We start from the raw sequence: 27,114 nt of genomic DNA, 5'->3' as shown, positions 1-27,114 counted from the left end.
GAAGCCCATCCACTGAAACTTTAACTATAAAAAAGTATCTCACCACACATGTCACTCACACAGACAGTACGTTCATTCCAATTCATGCAATGTTTGTTCACAAATACTAAACTGGGTTTGGAGTTTTCAGCAGAGATGCTTCCTGACTTACTTGAAAACCCAAACACACTATCAAAATGAAATATGTGAACTGCAACATACCATACTCTTCTCCCATTGCTTCCAGGGGGGTTTTATACAGTTTGCTGAAGAAAGACTCAGGGTGAAGGGCAACAGCTGCTCCAACACAACTCACTGCCAGGGCTTTTACACTCACCCTTACATCTCTGTCAGGAACCAAAGCTGTGGAGAAGAAATTTAAAAAAAATAAAAGGAGGGTATTTAAAAGCTTCCTGGATTGTTTTTAGTTAAATTAATAACACTGTGTAAAATAAACAGCTTAGCCTGGACAAAAATATGAAGGCAGGACCAACAGTTCCAGTTTATCAGAGGCAGCAGTGATATATGGCTGCTTTCTTTTTCTCTCAAATACTCTGTATTAGGAATATATTTGAAATTTTCATATACAGTTGTAACATACCTCTAACTCACTTCCTTCCAAAAACAATACATTATCAGAACACATGAGCAAGTAACAGTTTAGAAAAGGGAAAAAGAACAAACATCTTAGATCAGTCATATATAATGACAGGAAAGTCACCCCCATCCTTGGAGGTATCTAAAAAACATGTAGATGTGGTGCTTAGGGACTATCACAGAAAAACCCCACCCCAAAAAATTTCCAATAAAGGGAGAAACAGGACAGAGCAAACTGATCACATTTCCAACATTGTACATTGCGAGACACAATGAACCAAGGCACCTTGAAGACAAACTTACCTCCTTTCTCCCCAGTAAGTAGGAAAGAAGCCGACAGCAGTCTGACACAGTGCACTAAAGGAGCAGAGTCTCCATCTGTGTAGTGCCCTATGTCTCCCTTTACCCTGGAGGGCTATTGAAGGCAAAGCACAATTTTTTATTATAGCAAAATTAATCTTCAATTTAAATAAAATATTAAGCACAACAAGATTTAGAAACACTGCACATCCTTAAATGTATATGGGTTGCAATACAAAATGTGTTTAATATATGTTCCAAAAGAAGGTCTTAAAATATAATGCTTTGGAGAAGTTTAAATCCTGTATCAGAACCATTTCAATTTTACTACAGAAACATTATTCTACAGATTTTTCTGAACTACCTAGATTTGCTATTTGCATGTGAAGAGCCTGATAAACCACTTTTTGTCACCAAACAATGATCTCTGGAAACTTAACATGAAAAACAAATAATTGCAAAGTTGTTTCAAAGAAGGTTGACTGCCTTCTGTAGTTTAACATTTAGAATTCCACAGTAGTCCAAGCTGACCTAACTCCACCTGTCACAAATGAAACTCCTTTTGCCCCAGCTCAGAACCAAGTCCAAAGGTAAAGTAAAAAAAATGTGAAGAGGAAATCTGTGGTTGGAACGGCACAAGGCTCAAAGACTAAGACATACTAACTTCTGAGGAGATAACAAAGTTATCTACACAGCTAGAAACAACCACAAAGGTATTTGAGTAATAAAGTATCAGCGTAGCCTACTAATGCACAGGTAGACAAAAAGGGTTCTCAGCAGTGCATGCTCTGCTATGGCTTTGCTGGTGATTGCAATAAAGATATTGACACTTGTGTATTCACCATATGTTAAATGGAATTCAGGTTATAACTTGGATTCACTAAATAACCTTAGTTACTTTGACCTATAATGAAGTACATCACATATACAGGCTACCCCCATACACCACTAATCTATTTGATCATAACTGTAATTTTTAATTTTTTTTTTTTAACTTAGTTGTTCTAAACTTTAAAACCGACCACTGTGACTATCTCTCACCTTGTTTTCATGATCACCAGCTTCTGCTGCATCTTCTTTTGATGTAAATCTATCTACACTGCTATCAGAAGGCTGTCTGCTATGGCTCATGGTTTTCAACAGGTGAGGCTGCTGAAGAGCTTCAAAAAAAGGCAATTCATGGAATACCATTTCAGATGCAAACTAAAAGCACTTTAATTAAACTTAATTATACAAACATGAAAAATAAATTAGCAGTGATCAAAACAAGTGATTCATTACAAGTGTTGAAATGTAAAATACAGAATGTATTTCAATCTAGTTATTTGGGTTTTATATCCATTACATGAGTCTTCACTCCCTTGGAAGTGCAGATGCACCTGTACACCTGTCTTAATGGTGTCACCAGTCTTCCCCACCCCCATATTTATCAACATACCAAGAGAAGAATTCCTGAAAGACTCTGATGAATCATCCTGGAGAATATTTGCAGCTTCATCTTCCTCATCCTGTAGCTGCCCAATCTGCATTCCAGAATACTGTCCTTCAGCACCCTCTAAAACCTACACAAATGCAAGGACAGGACTTTAAATAACTTAGCTTAACACACAGTATTAAATCTCAAACAGTATTAAATCTCAAACATGCAGTGCTAGTAATCTAGAAATAATTTGAAAGCAAATATAAGCCTGATAAGTATTAGTGTAAAGCTGTGTGCAAGCCCCAAAGCACCTCCCTCCAGCCTTGGGGCTGTTGGAAGCCACAGTTCATGTGACAGTCTCCAGGCTGAACCATGAACTTGGCTGGTAACAGTGAGAAAGTGGAACACCTGGTGCATTGCTCCCCTGCAGCTCTCCTTGCTCCCTCACCCCAAACATCTCTATCTCAGCAGCTACAAATCACAACTAACACCTTTACTGCCACAAACTGAACTTGTCCCTTGCTGTCAAACGCTCCTATAATCTCACTTGTCCTGGGATATGTGAAGTCAAACTGTTTAGAACAAAAAAGGACAAATAAGTTTAAATGTATTTTAACCATTCTAAACTAGAGACTACTTAAATGGACACTCCTGGAAGAGTCTGACCCTTGGTACCAAGGCATTATATAGGCTGTAGGTATATGGAATGATAACCATAAAAATTAATAACTATAAAATTAATAATAATGATAAAATACAGTACAATTAAAAAAACCCCCAAACATTTGACTAAGTCTATCAGAAGAGAAGATACTTCAATTACTCCCTGACTTCATAAGCACCTGGAAATTGTTCATTAAAAAGCTTGAGACTGGGTACAACTCCTGTCAATTACGAAAAAATAATTTTACTTGTAATTACTGCTTGCAAACAGTGTGCAAACTGACATAGTCTGACAAAGGATTTGCAAGAAATGCATCTTGCCAATAAACAAACCTTGTCAATAAATGCTTACTCACTTTGGCCTCTGCACTGCCTTAATTTAATTCAGAAAGCAATTATCATCACTCCTTTGGTTCTTGAATCCTCAGATGTGCAGAAGTATTTGCTTACCATAATTACAAATTTACTATTCTTTTGTAGTGGTAAGAGATTATTACTCTTCCGAAGTTACTATCAGAAAACTTAAGCCAAAAGTTTGACAGTGTTTGAAAAAAGCTTACGAAATTCAAGTTTTCCCCCTTTTGCATTTTCTGCTCTGGCTCCCAGTAATTGTATTGTTGATGTTTTTATTACAACCTCAAAATATACTTGCCCAAGAGAGACAAATGTCTTAAAATAGCTATTCTGTATGCACATTTCAGGTGTTTATTAGATATGTAACTGTTATATTAGTAAATCATGCAGTATTGGCCCATTATAGGAGAAATCCTTAAGATGGAATAAAAAGGAAAAAAGAAGATGAGTTGTGTTGCCAACTGAAAAAGCACAGGCAGAAGGCAGTGTGAAGCAGTAGGTTCCAAAAATATTCTTTTATCATTCCGAATAGACTGTTCACCCTTTAACACTTCCATTAATCCTCCTGCACCAAAACAATTATTAATATATATATATACAAAATTAATTATATGCTACTAAGAGAATATATTTATGTCCAGACTTTGATATAGCCATTCTTTCAGTGAGCGACAATCTGTTAATGCCTTCACACGACCTGCCCAGTGAGCACACTGATTACAGCTTTCTAGTTTTTAATTATTGCTGAAGTGAAAGTGTTAAAAGGAGGTCAAGCTCTCCAATAGAGGTGTGAGCTGCTGACCTTTCCACTGTTACTAGCTGAGGATTGAAAAGTAGAAGACGAGTAAGGAGACGAATCCAAGTCTTGGCCCTCCACGGAAGAGCTCTGAGACATGTCGGGCCCCTCAGTAGAAGGAGATCCCCCCTCTGCCCGTTGCACACTTACAATTTCAGAACTGTCCGAAGGGGTTACAGCAGAGTCTGGACCTTCTGTAGTAGTCTGAGAGCTATCACTAATTGGTGAGGAAGCCTGTGTACCATCATTCAAATCCATAGTGGCATCTGACTGGACAGCACTGATTTGGCTGGAGCTTCGACTCAGCACTTCGTCTTCTTCCCCTTCAGTAGCTGTACTTGTCAAATCACAGCTTGCCAGGTCTACAGAGTCTGACTGCAGCGTGTGCTGAGAACGTGGCTGCTCAGTAATGATATCATGTCCTGTGGGGTCAGCAGCTGAACTCCCCACTGACCCCGCTGTCGACACACCTGAAGAAGAAGCCAGTTCACTGGTTATCTCACCCTTCACAGAGGCTGCAAAACACAGACATTAATGAGTCAATCAAGTGTTTAAACTCTTGATATGGACAACACACACTAAGTCACATGTTAAACTAGGCTAAGGAAAACATGTAACTAAACAGTTAAACTACAGGTAGGGAAACAAGCATCTGTAAGATGCCACTCCATCTATACCAGTGACTGAATACTGACAGTCTCTCCATCAAAAAAAAATGCAGTCAACTTCATTAGGTAAGTATGTTTTATACTCAGCAGTATTTACAGTTTCAGTTTTGTGAGTATGTCTGTTGAGTGCCCATCCACTTCCTTATCACCATAACACATCATTTATATATATATATTTCACATAGAGCAGTAAAAGAATGTATTTGTTAACTGCACTGCTAAAGAGAAAGGCAGGTACCTGTAAATGATGCAGTGCTGACATCAGATCGGGTTTCAGAGTCATCATCCAAACCTTCTTCTTCACCAAGAAGTATTTTACCTGAGAAGTGATATAGGAAAAAAATTTAGTTTTCCAAAATTATAGTCAGTTTGAAATGTTGAAGAGTTGCAGACATTTAGATTTGAAATCTATTTTTTAAAAAGTTTGTTCAAATAATTTTTCATAGCTATGACAGGTAATAGATGGAAAAAATAAAGGAATGAAGAAAGTGAACATCCAGTCCCTCACTATCTGATCAGGAAAGAAACAGCAGTGACAAGGAAACAGATCAGTTTTATCTAACAGTGTAACCATTCAGGAAACTATCTACAACCTTATTAATTCTAGTTTGGTTTTTTTGGACTATATTTGAGATCCAACTAATTTCATCAAGTATGTCCTATTATTAAGGACTGGATACCTGGCATCTGGATGTCTGCCCTCAACTCAGATGGACATAAAAGCACCACAAGTAATAGAACAAATAACCTCTTCCTCCTTAAGGCTAAGAAAATTATCAAAGACTGCTTGCAGTTTGGGGCTTGGAACTCCATTTATAACAGAATGGAAAATGCCTAGGGGGAAGAGCAGTGCAGACCAGAAGCACAAGACAACATAAGTGGGACAGGGTGATGAACCATGGACAACAGCCATTAAGAACCAAGGATTACTAAGGCAAAAAATCTTCAGAGAGGCTTCTGCCATAAGAAACTTGAGAACCACTTATAACATGATCACCACAGAGTTCTCTTGCTCACAGAGCATTATCTATTTAAATTACAGGCAGTGGAAAGAGGAAGATACCTGAAGATGCACAACTGTCTGGAAGCCAACCAAGGACACAACTGCACTGAAAAGTCTGCCAATGGGACAGGACAGGAGTGCAGAGGGAGCTGCTGAGCCCATCCTTCTGGATGTTGTAAGTCACTCACTGAGACAAGGGGACTCACAATAAATGCTCTGAGATAGGACTGGTTTGCCATTTTGAATATACTGCACTGGTAGTCTAAGATTCGCCATGCAAGATACTGATGTTTGGATAACTTTAGGTGAATTCTTTTGCACCTCATTCAAATTATCAGGAAGCAAAAAAAGTATTAACAGGCTTTTGAATGAATTTCTCTTTCACAACTGCTTTCACACATAGCAGTACCACTGTAGAATTATCTTCTCCTCCAAAATGAATGGTTTATGCTACTCAAACCTGTAAGTAAGGTAGAAAAGTAACCATAGCATTTCCATACACGCTGTCTGTAAAATAACAGTAATTGAGAACTACATACTCCTATGACAGAATGAGTAAAATTATGCTAAGAGTTCCCAACAAAAAGTATGAAATATAATATATTTTTCTCTATTATTTCTCACATTTACATCCATTTCACTGAAACAAACCAGGATATTCTTCTGCTTTCCACAGCTGACCACCTCTAAAAGTAAGTGAAAGAGGAAGGACACTGAAAAACAGTCATTAGGCACATTAGGCTTTGTATGTTTAACTGAGTATATAACACAAGCAGCAGCATACTTTTCCACTATTTGGTTAAAAAAAAATAGAAATCAGTCCTAAGTTGCAGAACATAGGTTTTCATTTCAAAAGGAGTTTTCAGCCTTTTTTGCAAATAATCTTCTGAAGCTGAAACATAAACAAACCAATAGAGGGCAGCTGCTCCGAAGTGAAGTTGGTCTGACACAGTAAGACTGCAAAGATGTGGAACACATCTTTCTATAGATCAGATTTCTACAGATCAGCCTCACTTTCCACCCCTACACATAAAGGAATATTACAGCTTGAGAAGTCTCACTCATTGACTACTACTCTATATGACAGTAGACTGTAAAACGACTTCAAGGAGGAACTGGGTATAGGCTTGGATTTTCCCTCCTTTCTACAATGGAGAGCAGCAGAAAACGAAAGATTCACAATTCAAAATTAAACCTGAACAAAGCACAAAATCATTAAGAGATTTCTTCAAATTTGTTTATGCCACTGCTTCAGACCACAAAACCTTCATACCATAATCTTCAGAAAGGATAAAAGCTGATGACTCATACATGTTTTCCCACTGAATGAAGCAAAGATCAGTGTTTTAACAAGTACTTAAACTGAATTTACACTGTTATTAAAACTTCACAGTTATACAGAACACTACTATCAAGTCAAAGTATCAAAATGATGATTTACCATTTTTCATTTACAAATGTTATGTGGTGTTATTCTGATTTGTTACACTGTGTCTCACCTTTGGATGCTGCAGCAATATCTACTTTCAGAACACCCATTCTTTCAGCCTCTCGTTTCTAAACTAGAAACTACCATTACCTTCATAGGCATTATTTTGTTCACCTTTGGCCACTATTTCACATCCAGGTATATTCTTACAGCATACAGGTAAGGTACTTCAAGCATTATGACATTCCTTGCCCACAGAGATGGAAGGACATACTTGGAAAAAGTATAAGCTATAATGGTCCTTCAAGTTCATATAATCTGATTTTGTCTTAAACTATTTTTGCTCGAAGTTTTTCTTTTCAGCATTGCACACCTCTCTGCTTACCAACGCTTGCAGTGACTGCACTACACTCACACACATATTTTCAATGCAGGAGCAACATTTTTGCTCATCTAATGCAGGTGTCACTCAGCTGTATCTAGACTGGTTCTGTCATAGTAACATGACTGGTTTTAATCAAAGTGTAAGCATATAACTAAATATGAAGTACTGTCATGCACAAACTGGGAAAAGAATACTTCAGAGCAAATTGTATTCTTTAAAATTCTGCTAAATGAATTACCTATTGAAGAAAAAAAATAAAATATACACAGCAAGACAAAAGATGTATAGAATTAATCATCAAGAACAAGAAATTAAAAAGCATGCAAACATATACATGCATTAGTGAATTACAGAGGAAAAAAGAAAGCAAGCCTAACAAAACCAGGAAGGTTAAGTATTTTGTGAGTTACATTAAAGATTAAATATTACCATCAAAAAGAAGCATGCCCTGTTCAGAGTTTATTTTTTCCATGTGCTCTTTAGAAGTGAAAACTACACCAATAATCATCACCATAACTTTGATGGTGAACTACAGCAAAAATAAAATTATACTGCTTTAAATAATTTTAGAATATCTTGATTGCAATATCAGAAATTGCATCAGTATTCTTTTCATATTTACAATGATTAAGCTCAGCTGATAACAAAGGCAGTTGTGAATGAAGACCCAAATTCAGCAAGACAATGAAGTGAGGAGGGGGAAGAAAAAAAAAACAACCCTCAAAAAATCAGGAAGGAATGCAATTAAAGATTTGTTTTTGAAAATAATCACCTTTATGCTTTCTTGCAAGAACAGGGCTGCATGAAGACCCCCCTCCAGCTGCAAATCACAGAAAGTAACACATCAGGGCAAAGACAGAGCTGCTGAAATCATGAAGGAATTCTAATAGCCACAAATGGGAAGGAAAAAAAAACAAACAAAAACCAAAACCCAAAGCCAGGAAGAAATGGCAATTTTTTTGCTTTTGAAGTCCAAGGTTTTTTGACCACTTGCCATCAAATTACTTTGAATTTTCTATGCCACTTGAGCAAAGTTTGCTTTTAAAAACATGTTCTAAATTTCCCTGCTATGATTGCTTCCAGCTAATAATTTACCTTCCAGTAGCAGCAGTGTTGAATGATCTGTTAGTTCAATACAGAAGTCCCTACAGAAATCCAATCAGAGACTGATTCTTTTGAAACAAGTAAGTAGCAGTTAAGAGAATTTTAAGAACATGCACTTCACAGACAAGAAAGCTGATAGCTGATTTTAATAGTTATTAATAAACTTAAGTTATGCTTTCATTTCATGCTGGTTTTGGTATTCAACAAGGAGCTCTCAGTTAATATAAATTCTGATTAGGTCAGCTTCAATGAATCGTAGTTGTCAGATGATTGGTAAGAACAACACTAATTTTGTGGATGAAAAAAAATCTGTCACCACATTTAACTTGTTTTGTGTAACAAAAAAAAATCAACACAAATTAAAGAAACCTCTGAAGTTTGTCATTACTCAATGAACTCAGTTAAAGGAAGGAGGGAAAAATACTTACTGTACCTCAGGAAAAAAGAAAGCCATGCATAACTTCATACATTTCATTTTATCCTTCATGCTTTTGGTTAACACTGACAACTAGAGTTGATGATGCATGTTCATCTCCTTTTACTCAAATTACCAAAAATATAGCTTACCTATAAGTTCCACTATGCTCCCACTGCGGCTCCTGCTGGCAGGCTCATCTTTGGATACACTGACCTGAGCAATGCCCCCTGAGGTGGTCAGAGCATGGAGGAGTTCAGGTGGGGGAGTTCTAAAGAGCTGCTGTAGTAATTCTAAAGCTCCAGTCACAACATTATGGTCCTGATGTTGGGTGTAATGCAGAGTCAATTCATAAACCTAAAACGCAACAAAGTACTGGAGTAAATTATGAAGACACAGCACACTACATGTCTTGTCAGCTACAACATTACATTTCAGTGGTGCATTAAAAATAACTGATGTTTGCTATATCTGATCTTCACCATACTCTTCCAAGGAGAGAATGTCAATCAATTGTAGCCATTTAACTGGCTTTTTGGTAGAAGTCCATTGTTTCTTTTTACTGTTACAGAAGGAAGAATCGCATCAAAGAGCACCACAATAACCTCCTAGCTCCTTTGGGAGCAGCTAACAAGTACTGTTGATTCATTTTTCTGGGATTTTTCGTCATTACTTATCAATAACTCCAGTCACTGGATCAACTATCATTTACCAAGATGAACAGGAATTTGAGAAAAGCATTTAGAATGTTCAATATCAAACTAATGCTGGATCAAGATTCATTTATTTTCCTTCCAATTAGTACTCTTCAGATAAGGGTTACTATTCATATTTTACCTGTATAAGTTGTTCTGGTGAAGGTGAAATCTCTGTTTCTTTCCTTGTTACGCCAAAACTGCCTTTCAAGCTGGTATCTTTTACTTGTTGTTGCAATAAAGGTATGAGATACCTCAGTGTAAGTAAAACACCCAGAATTAAAAGAGTAGGACGATCTTCTTCTACAGGAACCAACAAGCCTGAGGATAGAAATGAAGCAGATAATCACTTACTGACAGTGTTTAGTTTCAACACAAATGTTATCTCATGCAGTCCATATAATGGCTTCTTTAAATAAAAAACTCAAAACAACCAAAAGCTAGTAGCAAATTAAGAATGCTTTCTAAACATAGAAACATTTGAAAATACATCATGAATATTCCTGACAATTAGTTAAAGCAACATGGAAGAATGATCAGAGGATCTCGTATCACCTTCTCTGTTCCCTACCTCTTTTTACTCCATAAAAACACAACAAATTTTCTGGTTTTTTTATACCTGAGACTTTCACCAAGTGATTCAGACTCTCTTCCTCCTCTCACCTGCCTCCTATATTCAATTGGCAGTTTATGGCCAAATGTAATTCCGTCACGTACATGCACTACCATCCTAATGAGAGACATTTACACTTTGCCCCTTCCATCAAGTATTGGGAAGCTTGTTCCATATATCTACCTCCTAATCACAGCCAACTCCAAAACATATTAAGAACAAATATAAGTTATGTAAGAAAACATAAAACAGGGAGGGGGGGGGGAATCAGAATCAATTCACGGAGTTCCTATTAGTTCTTCTGTCTGAATTCTGTACCATTGCCAGGACATTATCACACATCACCTTTAATTTTTCTCATGTTTTTGAAAGCAGCAAGGCTGACACCATAATGCCTTTTGTATCTGTTGGTCTTCCTTACCTCTCCTTTTGCAATATAGTCTACATACTAAAGAACCCTTTCTCAGTAACAAAACTGAGGCATGTTTCTTCTGAAATCCAGAGAAACTTCTCAACATGAGTTGCAAAGCAACGCAAAGACCATGCAAATTTCCCAGCTGAAGAAATATGGAAGCAATATCTGATGGAAAGTTGTGTGCTTTTAAATAGAAAAAAAAATTCCATTTCTCGTCTAAGTTAGACCAGAATCTTCATGGTGGTATTTCTAAAAAAGGTTACAGGGTATGTGTTCATGGTCCAGAACACAGCAGTCATATCCTTTACCTCAGACCTGCTGAACTAATAACTAACAACCAAGGTGAGGAACCATGCAAGTCTTCAGATTCCTGACCCTGAGCAAGTTCTCCCAGAATCCCAAGCACTCCTCATTTTCAAACAAGCTATTTGCTTCCTGAACTTTAGCTTCTTCTTTTCAATGTTACTGATTAGCATTGCACCAGACAGAGAGATACAAGCAGCTTTAGAAATATCTTCATCTAACTTAACAGAAAATAGAGAAAGCATTAGCAGTGTCACTGGTAGTCTAAGTATCCTTGCTTTAATGGAAAACCTTCCACATATGGAAAGTGCCTTACATGGACACTTACACATAAAGCAAATTAATTCCCCCCCCCAAATCTTACCTAAAAGTACATTCAATAACCAGGCATAAAAATACTGTGTTCTCCGGGAATGCTGACAGATGCTTACTGCTGATCCTGCTGCCGTTCGACGGATAGTAGGGGAACTGGATTTAAGATTAGCTATGAAAGCCTTCAATAAAACCTAAAAACAAAGATACCTTACTTTTTATGAAGAAAAAAAAGAAGACAGAAGTGAATTAAGAAGTCCACAAAAGTATTTTTCATTTTTTATAAGCATTACTTCATGCACAACAACCAAGGGCAACTTCTGCCTTAATTCGGACAGGCAGCTGGAACATCGCTTGCTGTAACATCTGTCTGATAATGCTGACAGCTGCCTGTGCTTTGGGATATAACAGGAAGCACTAACAGGGTAAAGAAAAGTACCTTAATCTCATTGTCGTTTGCAAAATTGCCGAATGCTGCCATGATTTTTGGTATTGCTGCAGCCAGAGTCTCCTGCACCGATTCTTCGGGTCTCTTACTTATCCGTGTCAGACAGGGCAAAAGGTTCACTAGGTATGGCCTAAGAACAGCAAAGGAGAAGAACTAATCTGAGATCAGAACAATGGTACCATCTAACTATTTTTAATTCACACTCAAATTCTGTGGTATTATTAAATCATACAAAAATATACCTGTTAGCTATATAGAATGTAGGAAAAAAGGAAAATACAAGAATACAACTTAAAAACCACAAGTCATTGTCTTCATAAGTTTTTCCCCCTCTTCCCCACATTCATGTATAGCACAGAACTAAAACTCCATTAAAAGCTAACCAAATAAAGCTACTCCAGAGAGAATAAGGTGGTAGAAACTCCTCCAACCTCCTAATTACCCATTTAAAACTTCAGAACAGTAACGTTTTGTTAACATCTGTATTTCTTTAAAAGTTCTTTGGAAAGTTCATTACTAGGGATGTATTACCTGCACTTTTGAGGCCGAACTAGATGGGCAAGCTCAGCAAATCTCCAGAGTGCAGCACGCAGACTTCTGGAAGCACCATTCTAGACAGAGCATGTAATTGTTACATTTAGTCAAGCAAAACCATTTCCTAAAAAAACCTGCCTATAATATACAATATATAGTATGTATACTAGAGAATATATTTTACTTAAACAGATAAAAATGTAAGGTGTCTGGAAGCCATAAATTTCCCTTAGCCAAAAAGAAGTCAGTTCCATGACTACTTTCATTTTTTTCTAGCTGGTATTAGGAATTTTCTGAGTGACCCAAAAATGAATAATAAGCAACACCATGAAAGAGAAGGAAATGTCTGAGATCTCTACTCTGCTGAAATCTGCTTAAAATACCACAGAGAAAGGCATCAATCAACAAAGAAACACTGATGATATGAAAGTCTAAAAATCACTGGAACACTTGTAGAGATATAAATGCAGCAGAAAATTGACAGCAGTGAAGATATGCAAATAAATAACATTCAGCTTCTGAGCACACCAAAGGAAATAAATCAACATACTGATCTGTATCACTTCACAATGGCTTGACTGCTTAAGTTTAGTATCTATTTGCCTGTCAACGTGTTTGCAACAAACATGGGTAGAGCCCTTCCCAAATCTTCATTCGTGAAGCCTAGCCATGATGATGATGATGATGATGATTTGCCTGTATTGACACCTTCAGTTGTGCACCTGACTTGAGCCAGAATGCCCTTACATTAGTGTCTAAGGATATAGTACAGCTCCTTAGCACTGCTGGAAATAAAGAAAACTATGGAAGTCTAGGAGAAAGTGTCTATCTAATGTAGTTGAAACCCAACCAAAGTGCTTCTCAAATCAAGTCCCTCTGAAGACAGAGCTGAGATGTTTAAAAACTGTCATTTCTTTCTTTCTTTCTTTCTTTCACTCGTGTATCAAAGGCTTGTGGTCTTTTTAGCATGACAAGAAAAAATACTTGCATCTGAATTACAAAATGCAAATTTTTCAGGTTCACAACCAAACAACAGATTCTGGCACGGTTCCTAAAGTGATCCAACTGATGCACAAAAAAACTTTAGTCTGCTGGGTACTCCTGTTACCTCTCTCAAACCTCTGTCATGAATCTGAGAGCACCTTTCAAGAAACACATGCCACCTGAACAACAAAATATTTCCTCCTGCAGCTGGTCACAATGTGCTAAAATTTCAGAGCAATTTATATGTTGGCTGTTTTCTGTTAATTAGATATATGTCCATTTCCATACCCTCAAAAATATTGCATGACATCAAGGCACAACAATACAGTAAGATATTCCTACAGGGCCTACAAGTAGTCCAAATCTGCTGGAGGATAGCTATGCACATTGCTTCTGTGACTTATTTTCTAGAGTTCTAGCATTCCTCTCCAAAAATAACAAAAAGCAATATTATTAGTGTGTGACAAATAACACCCATATTTTCTCTCTATACAAGCCTGATTCTATGTTTATAGTTGCAAGAGAGATTATTTCAGTAATATTGTCCTGAACACAGCATTTCTCTTTTGTAGTCACAGACTTCAAAAAGGCTATTACTGAATTTCTTTCTGTGACCATAATTAAATTGTGACTTTTGGTGCCAAGAGAGATGCTTCAGTATTTTTTCTACGCCTCTGTAAGAAGCTGTAAGTACACATCACATATTCATAAAGTAGCTGTAGCAGGTCTTCAAGTCTTGATCAAATGATTCCTCCAAGAGGTTGTGTCAATTAAGAATGTCACTGTACTCCATCTACTTTTCTCCACCCTTTTGCTTCAAGTTGTTCTTTCCAGCTCAGTTAGTGGAGCAAACATCATGAACATGCCTTATTCCTTTGGGTTGGGAGTCACTAAGGTTAACTCAGACTGCTGTTCGCACCAAATGCTCACACATTTTCTGCCAGATAAGCTTTCAGGAGTGGTTAAATCTGAAAAACGGGGCCAACAGTGAAGAATTCAGTAGAAAAATACATTGAACAGTCACAAATCCTTCCAAAATGAAGCTTTGACCTTGATCTTAAAAGGCAAACCATTCATTTACATTAATGTTACATTCCAATATACCAAAACAGGTAATGAATACCATATTTCAGAAGGACATGAAAGAAACTCACCTTTTTAATTTCTTTATATAGTTCTAACTGTAACCTGGGAAGATTGGAATCCATCAAAGCCTGCAACAAAATTAATTGAGAACACACTGTATCAGAGGGGAGGCAGTTTACAGGAACGACATTACACTTGCAATAGAACAGTTTCAAAAAAGGCACAGAACTGTCTCATGGTCCCTACATTTGATGTATAACCAGGAAAGTAATAAACACTGAGGAGGGACACCTTTATCCTTCACGCAAATGCAGACAAACTCCACAAACTCTATTTGTAGCTAATATTGACTGCTTTATCCACTCTACCTACTAAAGGCCATATGGGATCAGACTCCAAGCAGAGCCAACCCATCGTGCTTTCCAGCAATTGCCAGGAACAGATACTCAGGAATAGAAGATTAAAGCACAAGAATAGTATTCACCAAGCAGCAAGAGGCATCTCCTGCTATACACCCACACTGCCAAGCAGCCTACTACTATTTCTCAAACTGAAGCTGTATTTGTACCATTACCTTTAACAGCCCTTGAAAAATCCCCTCTTTCATCAATCAGTCTATTTTTTGCAGCCACTTAGTACCACAAGGTGTTCTGGACCCCACGAGTGTCACTTCCCAAGATCTGATCAAGCACACAGCAACAGCGTACACCTTGTAGTTTGAACCTGCACTCTGGCCAAGAACCCATGTATGTGAAACGAAAGTAAGCACTGAGAAGTAGGAATTTTCTGTTCACCTCAACTCTGCCGTTCTCTTTCTTTGAAGTATCAGAGAATACAAAAGATACGAAAACAGTTCTGCTATATATAATCTCTTCATGCAGAATAATTTGTATACATTTGGTTACCCTTTCCCTTCCAGTTTTCTCTCCAGTGCGTACTACAATTTCTGAACGTTTCCACCACCCCTTCCTGAGACGAGACGAGAGCTCCATGCATTGTGAAAGTGCCTGCATCATGGGTTCATACAGTGCCTTAACGTTTAATATTTAATTCTTTATTCCCCGCTCAATAATTTATTAATTTCTAATTTTCTAACTGCCTTCCTGGTCACCAATCATTAAACTCACATCTTCACGGCATTACTCAGGGTGACTACAAAATCTTATGATACACACTGAGCTGCAGGCCACAATTGCTTAAGCAGGGTTAGTGAAGTGCCTGTGGCTCCTCCAGACCACAACTTCCCCCAGCCTAAAACTGTATGCCCCAAAACTCCACTCACGCCAATTATACCAGTCAATTGTATAACTGGCCTAGAAAAATCCTACCTGGGTTGTATCTTTATATTAACATAAGCTACCCACTGTAGACTGCAGGTGCCTAAATGACAGCAGGTAGGACTTACTTGATAAAATTTAGTTTTTTATGAGATGTTCACTGCCCCTGTATATAAGGATATCAAGCAACATAAGAGGGCACCAATTACTATTTGGATTCAAGGCTAAGTTGTCCTTACAACACACCCAACTAGAGCAACTCTTGTTGCTGGTGTAAAACTATAATTTTAACAGGCTAGAATTTAAAATGTCATCAGAAAAAATTGTAAGCACAGTCATTCTAAATAACTATAATAATAAAACCCAATTACTGAGACCAACTGTACTCCAATCTGTGTGAAGAGTCCCATCAGTATCATTAGCACAGAGAATACTACAACACTGCATCAGCTTCAGAAACAAGACAGCTTGACCTTACCCACAGAAAACTGGTAAACTCACAACTTGGTATTTTTTCTTTTAAAGGTATCACCAAGGTTGTTTAAATTTTGAGCCATGTATGTTGTCTTTGAGGTTCTGACAGACAAGTGTAGTGATACTTAAAGATGACCTACAGAGTCCTTGTCTAAAGTTACGTGGTCAGCCTTGTCTAACACAGAAGTGTTAGTTTTTCAGTTAGACTAACGAGCATAAACTCCAGACACACAGTTACACAAGTAATGCTTACATCTATATTCTCCAATTTCAAGAGAGAAAATACAAAACATCTACCTAGCAAAAGAATTAGTCTCTAAAAATGCCTGAGGTACTAAAGAAAGCTGAACTTGGTCTAAAATGCAAGCTCGGGGGTCCAACACCTCTGTTCCACTCATCACAAGCATCACTGCAACTTGCACAACCAAAAATAAAACTGCACATCTTTTTGTCTCTGTATTTATACACAAGAGTGTCTGCCTAAAGACAAAGTTGCTCACACACAGCACGAAACATAGAAACAGGATACAAGCTACAACCAGCTTCCATAACGGTCTGATACATCCATGTGGTTGGAATATCACACTGTTACCATTTCAGAGCTGTGACCAACTGGTAAGCCTAAGGACTGATAGAAGACTCTGTCATTTAAAATCACTTTAATCTTTAAAACAAAACCAACTACCATACAAGCATTTGGAAAAAAAAAATAACGTTTTTCAAGTTACCTTCAACCACGCCAGAAAGCAACAACATTAAATAGATAGGGAATTTATGAGGTAAGTTTTATATCAAGCACATGTAAGAGTTTCACAGAAAGTAGGAAGTAAGTTTGCATGTTTGCAGTTTCAGAGTATCTTTGAAAGCAAATTAAGTTAAATAATAGTGTATGCATTTTACAGAATGCTCTCCCACAAATGGAAAAACATTTAAATCAAAGTGAAAAGAGTAAAGTGTCACAGGGCAAAACAAAGAAGGAAGGCACCTGCACTTCCTCATTCCCTATCATTATGGAATACACTACATAATGAGTAAGCTTTCTTCACACAACTTTCAGCCACAAGCTCAATCCCCAAAACTTAATTCCTTCAGATATCAAATAAACAGAACTTAACTGAGGAAATCCATAAAGAAATAAGGATGCTTAGTTTGCTTGCTTCTATGCACCCCTTCATGCTAAAGAAAATTATTATTTGCGTATTTCTAAAGCGCTTGCATCAACTAAGTTAATTATGCAGGTACCTAAGGTTGACTTAAAGTTCAATTATTTCCAGGGAGAAAAAAAGCGCAAGTGAAGGCAAACCTGTCCTGAAAGCAGCAGCTCCAAGGATTTACTCAAAAGGTTCATTTTAAGATATTTTGAATCACGATTTAGACCTTGCCTGACCTCCTATGAATGCCCATCTGCTGTTCTCCAACAAGCCCTTCACTCTGGATCACAGTAGGGGAATAAACAATCTCCAGAACACCATATTTATCCTAAGTACTGCCTCAAATCTCCTCCTAGAAGTCTCAGCAAATCACACTACCTGAATTGGGGCATACTACTAGCCCAGAATAAAAAGGCACTACAGCTTTCAAGCAGCTTTTAAATAATATTTTTACCTTTCCTCATGCTAAGTATCTTTATGTTTACAGAGCAATAACAGAGTATTTCTCCCACACAAGATGATTTTAGAAAAGCCAACATTCTTGTTTTGGTTAACTTGAAGAGAACAAAGTTAATGAACAGCTCTACAAAAGACTAGATTGGAACAATGAATGACAGAAGACAAGTTAAATATGTTGATCTGGGCATTAGAAGCTCTCCTAAGAGCACGTACAGAATTTAGTAAAGAAGCTTACTTAGCCTCTTACATTATGAGGTATTATTGAAATAAGAAAAGCAACTGCAAGAACATTAGTGTGAACTCATACAGGACACTGCATCAAGAAAAGGCAAAATGTGGTTCTTACTTTAATAACTTTATTAAGGCATTCATCAGCAACCATCCGGACGTCAGATTCTGCATCCTCACTGCACAGGAGAAAGAGTTCCATAGCAATGCCCAGCAGCTTCTGAAATTCTGGAGAATTTCTAAATAAACAAACATTAGAAAATTACAATGTGCACTCTGAAAAGGAAACACTAATGCTGTTTTTGAAGGAGTTTTATAATCCAACTACACATATATTATACACACACAGGAGGAGAAGACATACAGTGTATTAAAACACTTCATTAGGAGTTGGGAGATCATTTCCCTGCTCTTTTCTACATAACCTGGCCAAGTATTTGACCTCTGTGCCTAAGTTTCTCTGTCTGCAGTAGAAGGATAATGCCTACTCTACCAACAGTTAAAACAAAAGTACTTCTTCAACTTCTTGGGATGGTTAAAAGCACAAAATCATGCCATTTCAATTTTAAACAGAAGTTCAGCACTTAAAACCAGCAATTATCAGGAATCCTCCAAAGAGGTAACACTACAAAGTTGCTATTCATCCTAATGCAATAAAGACATTGTCTTACCTTAAAGACTGAGCAACGATGTTTTCACATATTGTTAGACAATGGTTCACTCGATCTTTCTTGGTAGCTGAAAGTTCTTTCTTTCTAAAGGAAGAAAATAATGACAATGAGTCTGAAACAAGAGTTCAAAAGTGACCATTGGAACACTCTTGCTGGAGCAGCGTCTAATGATTATACACGAAAAAGATGCACTTTCTGGTCATCAGACAAACAGCTTTATACCAACCACCTGTAACCCCAGGACCCCATATGCCAGCTGCTGCTGAGAGCAGGTAGGACACAAGTAAAGGGAAGGACACAAGCTTAGAAAGACAATAAATCATTTAACAGGGAATATCATATTAATTCTATAATTTTCACTGAGAAAACATTCGGGGAAGAAAAATGAAGAAGAGTAAATGAAAAGGAAAGAAAAAGTGGAGCCGACCTAGAACAAAGTGAAAATAAAAGAAACTGATAGAATGAAAAAGGTTGGGGAAAAGAAGCCATGAGAACAAAAAATACCACTTTTAAAAAGACCTTCCTCATGCATAATATCATCATAGACTTTTTTTGTCTGCCAAGGTCTTGAACTTGAGTTCTATTAAATGGACCATGTTGTATGTGAACTGCAAAAGATGACAAAGCAATCCAATCATAGACTACATTCCTCCAAATGGTAATTACAAAAATAGCAAAGCTCAAGGCACAGTCTCTGCCCATCGAGAATAATGTCCCTACAGTAACACTTGGTATAGCCCAGAGTGTACAAGAAAGAGGGTAAAATTCACACAATCAAAGGATGTGCATCCACAAATAATGTAGAGCACAATATGAAAAGCTTCTACTTCACAAAATCTGTTTAACATTCACTTCAGCATGACATAAGCTCTTGAAATAGCAGCTCTTCCCTGCTCCACCCCCAACAAAGGAACAGAGAACAGAGAGCGAGACAGACTCTCAACCATGACTGTGAAAATTTATTTCAGCATGCAGTATCTCCTACTCCTAACTTTACTGACACAGAATCACTTCTAGGAAAGCAGATGTTACTTTTAAATAATTAAGCAGTAGCAACACTAGAGCAAAACCACACACCCAAAGGTACTTTTCCTGAGTCTGTTTCACAATAAGGAGTTACAGCTCTTTCACTTACATTCACAGAGAATCTTCCTTTTTGTTTTTCAAGTGAAAACTGATCACCTGTATTTTTAGTGTATAATTTTCTGTCTTAGCAAAAAATAGCAAAACTCATCAAACAGCAAAACAGTGTCTCTGAACTAGAAGCTGAAAAAACATGTGAACAGCCTCAAGTTGCATTAATATCATTACCACAACATTAAGGACCAATAGCAAGTAGTCAATGAGCACAGTAAATTAAGCTAACTCAAAATACAGTGTCTGACAATTTTTTTTTTAAGAATTACACTGTAACATTTAAGAGCTTTAGCTCAAATAATAGTACGGTTTTGGAAAAAGTCATTCTTTGCCAGTATCCCTGTCCTTTTTCTTCCATCAGGTTGGAAGTGGGGGGTTGAAAAGTGTTACGTTATTCCCAAGATTTCAGTTTTTCCCACAAAGATCCTCTCATCTCATCCCAGAAATACCTTCCATTTTTAGAAGTTTAAGGAATAGCTCTGAACAAGGCCATTTTTCCATTATGGTTTGGCAGCAATTTTTTTAGGCAAGCTACAGCATTCCTCAAAGAGGATCCCTTCTTGGGCTTGTGCTCTTAAGCTACTGGCAGAACATGAGCAGACAACCTGAACTGGACCAAGATACACAGTGTCTTTCTCTCCCTCTTGAAAAAGCACCAGAGTCCTCAGCAGCATTTCAGATCATCTCTAACAACACATCAAATACTCCCCAAGGTGCCCATCTGATTTCACAACGTCAGCACCACTGATGTGAACAGCCACCTCGGAAAATAAATCATTTCACCTTTCAGGATAATTTTGCCCAGCATTGCCCACATCTCTTATGAGCACCATTTCCAGCACACATTCAACCCAAAAATAGAACAGGCACATCTGAACTTGCACATAAGCTCAGTATTCCAGATACAAAACACATTAAAGATACTGCTGAATGAGACTGCTTTCAGAATAAAGTTCTTTATTATCTACATAATATAGCCCTGAGCAAGGTAGGCTCTGCTGTTCAATACTGCTCAGACTAATAGAGATCAATCTCTCAGGTAGACAACTGTAAACAGAGAGCTCAACTAACATTTAATCTACCACTGGAAATTTTCCTGAAACAACTAACTTAAAAATTAAAAAAGGCCTGGCTAGAGAAAATTTAAATTCTAAAGAAATTATTTAAGGAAATGAAAAGTGGAAGGAAAGCCACAACGTACATCACGTGCATGCACACATTTTCTGTGCCTACAGAGGGAGAAGGGGAACAGAACAGGATCTAGAGAGAACATACAATTTTTTTTATTTAAAAAACAAAAATAAAGCTCTATTCAGAAGTATCATGAAGTCTGGAGGCAAACTGCTGATGAGTATACCCAGGGGGGCAACAACAGCATCACACATTTGATGAATCAATCACACATATCTAATGAATAACAGAAGGCAGGAGATACTGGAAGTAGCAGTTATCTACAGGAAAGCTTCATCTCACATGCAGAGGAGTTTAATCTCCTGCCTACTTCTACAGACCATCTCTAGCCAGGAAGATTAATGAACAACGTAAGAAAACCATCAAGCCTGGATAATTTTCCCCTCTGAGTCCTGATGAGCTGACTACAAAGAGATGCAGCTCAACAATGCTATTTTTTATTAGACCTTGAAATTAAGGATATGTTACCAGTAGAGAAGTTCTAAAGCTGAACCAGCAATAAGAAAAAGGGCCAAACCAAACGGCTTGACATTAATCTTAAAAAAAATAACAGGAAACTAAAAGCTACTCTATTAATAACAAACAGAAGTATGAGGGGGTCAAGAAACAAACTAAGTTCAAACATGGGAGACAACTGAAACAATGTGTATTAACACAGGCAATGATGGGTAGTCAAGTTAACTAGAACTGGTCTACTAGACACTTTAGAAATGCTAATTCCAAAAACACCATCTAGGAACCACCACTGTCAGGCAGGGTAATATGTATTATCCACACTGTTCACATGGTCTTCAATGAAGCAAAAATTCATGATAGGCATCCATATAGCACTAATCAAGCCAATCTGTGACCACAGTTCCAGGCAAACATAAAAAAACAGAAAAACTGGTGAGTACAGAAAAAAGCATATTATTGGAGAGCACTTGGGCTTTTGCAGCACCTTTTGCTGTATCAGTAATGGTTAGAATCAAGTGTTTAAAAAAAAAATTAAAAAAAATTACAATAATTGTCTATTAGAACAAGTTAACAAGAGAAAAGGTGAGGAATCTACCTTCGGATTAACTAAATAAAAGCTAAATACCTCTCCAGAAGAAACACTAATAAGTCATTCTCTCAGGTGATAAGAAGTAAAAATTAATAAAATGTAAAATATGACCTGTCTGCTTTTTAGTTTCAGTGAGTAAACTCTGAATTTTTACATCATACTAATAAAATTCTAAGTTAGTGGGAGCTTTGTAATACAAAACACAACACCCAATTTAAAACAAAATCGAAGAGTCTGAAAAAGATAAAAATGGATAAGGAAGAAAATCAGATGCCTCAGCAGAAGTGCATAGAAGCAATATGACAGAGAGCTCAAGTTAAGTTTCAGTAGAAGGGAAAATAAAAACCCACATGAGATAAGAGAAGGGACCAAACACTGACATCTGACTGTAATGCATCACATAAGCATAACACATGATTATTGCTGATTAAAATCTCTCAAAACAGAAAAAGCTCTGACCTTCTTGGTAAAAGCTTGGATTTGATTAATATTTTAATAAAAAAGTAAAGACAGGATATCAATATTACCAAAAGTTCTGGAGTCATTGTCTTATAGCAAAGTGAAGAAAAACATGGATACATGTTGTGCAAACAATAAATTCTTCTCTACCCTGATCTCTCTGATCTTAAAACATTTCACAGCAGGAGACAGCCCTCAGTAGGACACAGGATCCAGACAGAAGTACAAAATATTTAAGTGCTATTTACACAGAACCATAAGGAAGATAAACACAGAGACAATTTTCCTTTCCAGTCCATTACAAACAAGAAAAAATAAATGCAGACAGGGTTGTGAATTACATCCAAGATGTCACCTGCCATTTCACTACAAGTTTGGGAAGCTTCAGCAAAGGCTGTTACAATGGCCTTTCACTGGCTTTTATAAGGCTCAGTGCTGTCACTAAATTTGTACTGCTCCTGGGGGCATGCAATCCCATCAGCTTCCTGAAAACACAGCCTATTTTTAAACACAAAGCAAAGTCAACAAGGACAACTACAACACTAATTTTTTAATGTTCAGAGTAGAATATGCCTAAATTTAGACCACCCAAACCAAGCATGATATTCCTCAGCAAGCATCACAAAGAATTTTCAGGATTTTCTCTTGAAATACCACAACCTGTCTCATCAGTAACTTTCTAGACAGATTTTTTGAACTGCATATAGGAAAGACTAGAAACAGATGGTCATCCATCCCCCATGTCACCCAAAGTACTAATATAAAAAATGCACTACAGTAAGTTACCTAAAAACAATCAGCTCATGAAGATGAGCTTTTTCACCTATTATGCACCAAGTGTGACGATGCATTGAGACTGTTTGAGACAACACTCTCCAAACAGAAACAGTCCCAACAGTGATAATTTAGTTGGCAACTGTACCAGAGTGTGCTGTGGGAGCAGGTGGCCCAGAGCCCGGAGCCGCTGCTTCGCTTCCTCTGCCAGCACCGTGTGAAACCACCAATTTTGGAGTTACCTGCTCCCCAACCCTTCTGCTTCCCCCATCTCCCCAATAGCTGGAGAAGAAGTAACAGTGTGACTCATGTCTTTATCCTGTAAAAACCTGGGTCTTTGCACCTGCTCAGTAAAAGCTATTTTAGAGGACGCAAATGAAAGGGGCAGCACTTTGGTACTGAACAGCTCCTTGTCCTCCAATAATGCCTCCTGATGGGACACCAGAGCATCTCATAGATGTAATGCATTTGTCCCTCATGCTTAAGAAAGTAAAAAGGTATCAGGAATATTTAAGCTAATCCCTCTCAGGTCTCTGCACAGCAAGTAACAGCACAAGACTTTAAAAGAAGTTTATCACAAACAGACATATGCACAGCAACTCCTTTCAAACCTTTCAGAGCTCAGACTTAACTCCATTCAACTTTTGAATTCATAAATGTTAATGCTCGTTTTTTAACTCCAACATGAACTTTCAGGGCACTGTTCTGACAAGACCGAAGAAAATCAACCAAGTGACATCGACACTTAAAGATATGAAAGTGAACTACAGAACGGAAGAAATTTCTCTTGCTCTGCCCTGAATCCTTATTTCAAGAAACCTGTATAATCAGCTGGAGAGAGCTCAGTGAAAAGACGGTCACGCAGAAAGAATCAAGCATTGAAAAACAAGGTTTATGAGGGAGGATTTCGAGAGTTACCAGAAAACAAAAGGTTGAAAGGAGTGCTTTAAGTTACGCTTAAGGAGGTTTGCCTTTTTTTGCAGCAGTGTATCAGCCGAAAATAAAGTTCTCCTTCCTAGACCCAGCCTGTGAAACCCACACAGCACCGCTGTATCCCCCGTTCATCACCCGCACCGCTGCATTTTCAAACGTGCTCCCCCTGAAAGTTACTCCGCACTTAAACTTCAGCAGAGTCGGCGGCAGTAGCAGCAGCACCCGGACAGGTCTGTGGAGCCGCCTCCCGCCCAGGACGGGGCAGCGCCGGGGCCGAGCGGAGGTGGCGGGGCGGCCGCCCGGGCCCGGGCGGGGCGAAGGGACGCGCGCGGAGGACCCCCCAGACCCGGGCATGGGGCACTCACGGTCCTGCAGCGGCTCCTCGGGCAGGGCCAGCCGGGCCCTGCTGCTGCTGGAAGGAGCGCAGGGGACTCGAAACGCCATCGTCAGCTTCTCCATGGTGGCCAATCGTCCTTCGCCGCGCGCCCCACCGGACCGCGCTCAACCCCCTCTCGAGGGCGCCCCAGCGGGGCCCGAGCGCTGTCTCACCGCCGCTGCCGCCGCCCTGCCCCCGCGCCGCGCAGTGCCGGCGCGCGCGCGGCCCGGCCCGTCACAGCCGCGATGAATGGGCGGGCGCTGCCCGGGGCCGCGGCCGCCTCCGTCCGCCCCGCCGCCATCTTGGACCCGTCCGGCGGCCCCCGCGTCGCCGCCGAGCCGCCCCGCCCCACCCGGCTGCGTCAGGTGCGCGACAGCGGCAAAGGGGCGGAAGAAACAGGGAGAGTGACAGCCGCTCTGTCCCAATCAGAGAGCGGACCCCGCCCTCCCTGCGCGCCGGAGCCGGCGGGAGGCGCCGGGTCCCAGAGGCCGCCCGGCGCTGCTTCCGCGGCGCCGCCCTGGTGGCGGAAGGCGGGCGTGACCGCGGCCCGTGAGGGGCCGGACACCCGCACCTTCCTCAGGGGGTACTCCCCGCACTCGCACAGCACACGCTAAACACACAGGATACAAGAGACAGTATACAACATTTAAATAATTGATTAGATTACTAAGCACTTAGAAATAAAATCAACAGTACTGTGAACTTTCCAATTATAACCACTGATTTTAATACATCCACTCGCTGAATACAGATTGTAAATGTCAGCTGATGAGACCCCGTAATTCAACTTATATCTCAAACACATGAAACTGGGTGCCAGCAATGGAAATGGAGAACAGGTCTTGGAACTGTTAAGAAAAGAAATTTCCAGTCATTCCACTTGGTTATTGGTAGCACATTCGAACAAAAGAAGCAAAGCTCATGTCTCTGAATATTCAGGCCAACAGAAGTCATCACAGATCACATTCCTGCCAAATATTCAGTAACTCAGCGCTCTGCCAGTTAACTTTATTAGCATGTTAATAAAAGACAAACCATTTGAAACATTCCTCTGCAGTAAACCTATCCACAGTACTGAAAGCAATTCAGCTTAGAGCAAACCCCTATTTCATTATAAACGTGTAACAAAATGTGAGCTTCTAAGGTAAAAAAAAAATTATATTTTTCTCCGATAAAGCTTGCAGAAAGGTTTCTCTGGAACATGTGGATGATCATGAATTTTTTATTTAGCAAATGATACACGATAGAAGGTGACAGCAGAGCTGGAATGCTGCACACACTGTGTTAATTGCATGTGTCACTCCACACTTTCAAATAAACTTAAGCACATTAAGAAGAGCATAAGCTCTTATAAAAGATTAAACAAGCTACCAACCAAGGCGGTCCTTGCAAGCCTGCTCTGAAGCTTTAGATCAAATGTGTGCCAGTCCCCTATGGGCTGCTGACTCACTGGCAGGAGCGCAGAGGCACTGCCTGCCCACAGGCACATCCCTCTTTGTTCTTGTCCTTCCGAACCGGATCGGCAGCGGGAGCCCTCTGGCTCATCGAGCAGGAGTTGAGACAACTGTAAGACAACTCGGGGGCATCAGGTTTTTCTTTAGTGAGTACCTTTATCAGTAGGTACTCCCAATCCAAATTTACTGCCCTGTGGTTTGGCATGTGTCGTGTCACTGATCCTGCCCCACAAACAGCCGCACTGGCAAAAATAAAGTCATGTAAAACAGGCAAGGGGCAAGAAAAAGCAGGCAGGGTTAGAAATGGGCATTTTTGTAAAGTTAGCATCACCTCAAAGAAAAACGAAGTCACAATTTCAATGCATTAACAGTGCACACTTTAAAGATTATATGAAATTTAGTGGATGACAATGAAATAATCTCAGCCTCTCGGAGAAAAAAAAAAGGAACATGCTCTTACCTTGTCTATAAGGTTACCTCTGAATCTAATGTTTTTAAGAACAGGTTGGACAAGCATGTCAGGAATATTTTTCACTGTCCTGAAGTCACGCTTTGGCCAGTATTTCTGCATTTCTGTGAACGATTCACCAGGTAATTGGTACTACTCAAATAATCCAACAGACTTCACAAGACTGCTGGCCCACGTGGTTTGACATAGGCACAGATAATCTGCAACATTTCATAGCACAGTTGTATTGTTGTTAAAGTAATTAATTTGAAGCTGTTTTGTAGAGCATTTCAGCACTTAGTCCTTTAATTCATGTCATAAAATTACAGTAAATGTGTTGATGAAAAACAGCCCGTCCCAGTAATTTTTTCTGCAAACAGAAATTCATGCAGAAATCCAGATTCAGACCATGAGATAAAGTATCAGCTGAGTCAATATAATAAAGCTAGGGCACTTTTTCCTGGATTGGACTATCTTACATTTGTAAAAAACTTACAGTATGCAATACATATTTTTTGCTTCAAGAAATTGTAA

At 38.8% G+C, this 27,114-nt stretch overlaps 1 protein-coding gene across 1 annotated transcript in view; it reads right to left on the bottom strand.

Annotated features, from left to right (window-relative positions):
• Positions 1–23,640, bottom strand: part of HTT (huntingtin) — a 79,220-nt gene extending 55,580 nt beyond the window's left edge. Inside the window, exons 1-16 of the mRNA XM_029961741.1 lie at positions 23,612–23,640; positions 18,764–18,847; positions 18,211–18,331; positions 14,572–14,631; positions 12,431–12,510; positions 11,891–12,029; positions 11,504–11,645; positions 9,951–10,129; positions 9,266–9,470; positions 8,367–8,414; positions 5,016–5,096; positions 4,260–4,624; positions 2,315–2,438; positions 1,918–2,036; positions 880–991; positions 202–342 (exon numbers count right to left, since the gene is read on the bottom strand). Coding sequence (XP_029817601.1) covers positions 202–342; positions 880–991; positions 1,918–2,036; positions 2,315–2,438; positions 4,260–4,624; positions 5,016–5,096; positions 8,367–8,414; positions 9,266–9,470; positions 9,951–10,129; positions 11,504–11,645; positions 11,891–12,029; positions 12,431–12,510; positions 14,572–14,631; positions 18,211–18,331; positions 18,764–18,847; positions 23,612–23,640 — 2,029 coding nt within the window. The remainder of the gene's footprint in view (positions 1–201; positions 343–879; positions 992–1,917; positions 2,037–2,314; positions 2,439–4,259; positions 4,625–5,015; positions 5,097–8,366; positions 8,415–9,265; positions 9,471–9,950; positions 10,130–11,503; positions 11,646–11,890; positions 12,030–12,430; positions 12,511–14,571; positions 14,632–18,210; positions 18,332–18,763; positions 18,848–23,611) is intronic.
• Positions 23,641–27,114: the final 3,474 nt, after the last annotated feature.

Source organism: Manacus vitellinus, unplaced genomic scaffold (genome assembly GCF_001715985.3).
Source record: "Manacus vitellinus isolate BGI_N305 unplaced genomic scaffold, ASM171598v3 scaffold_0_pilon, whole genome shotgun sequence".
NCBI classification, from domain to species: domain Eukaryota; kingdom Metazoa; phylum Chordata; class Aves; order Passeriformes; family Pipridae; genus Manacus; species Manacus vitellinus.
The sequence above is the reverse complement of the archived record's forward strand: the minus strand, read 5'-3'. Positions and strand labels throughout refer to the sequence as shown.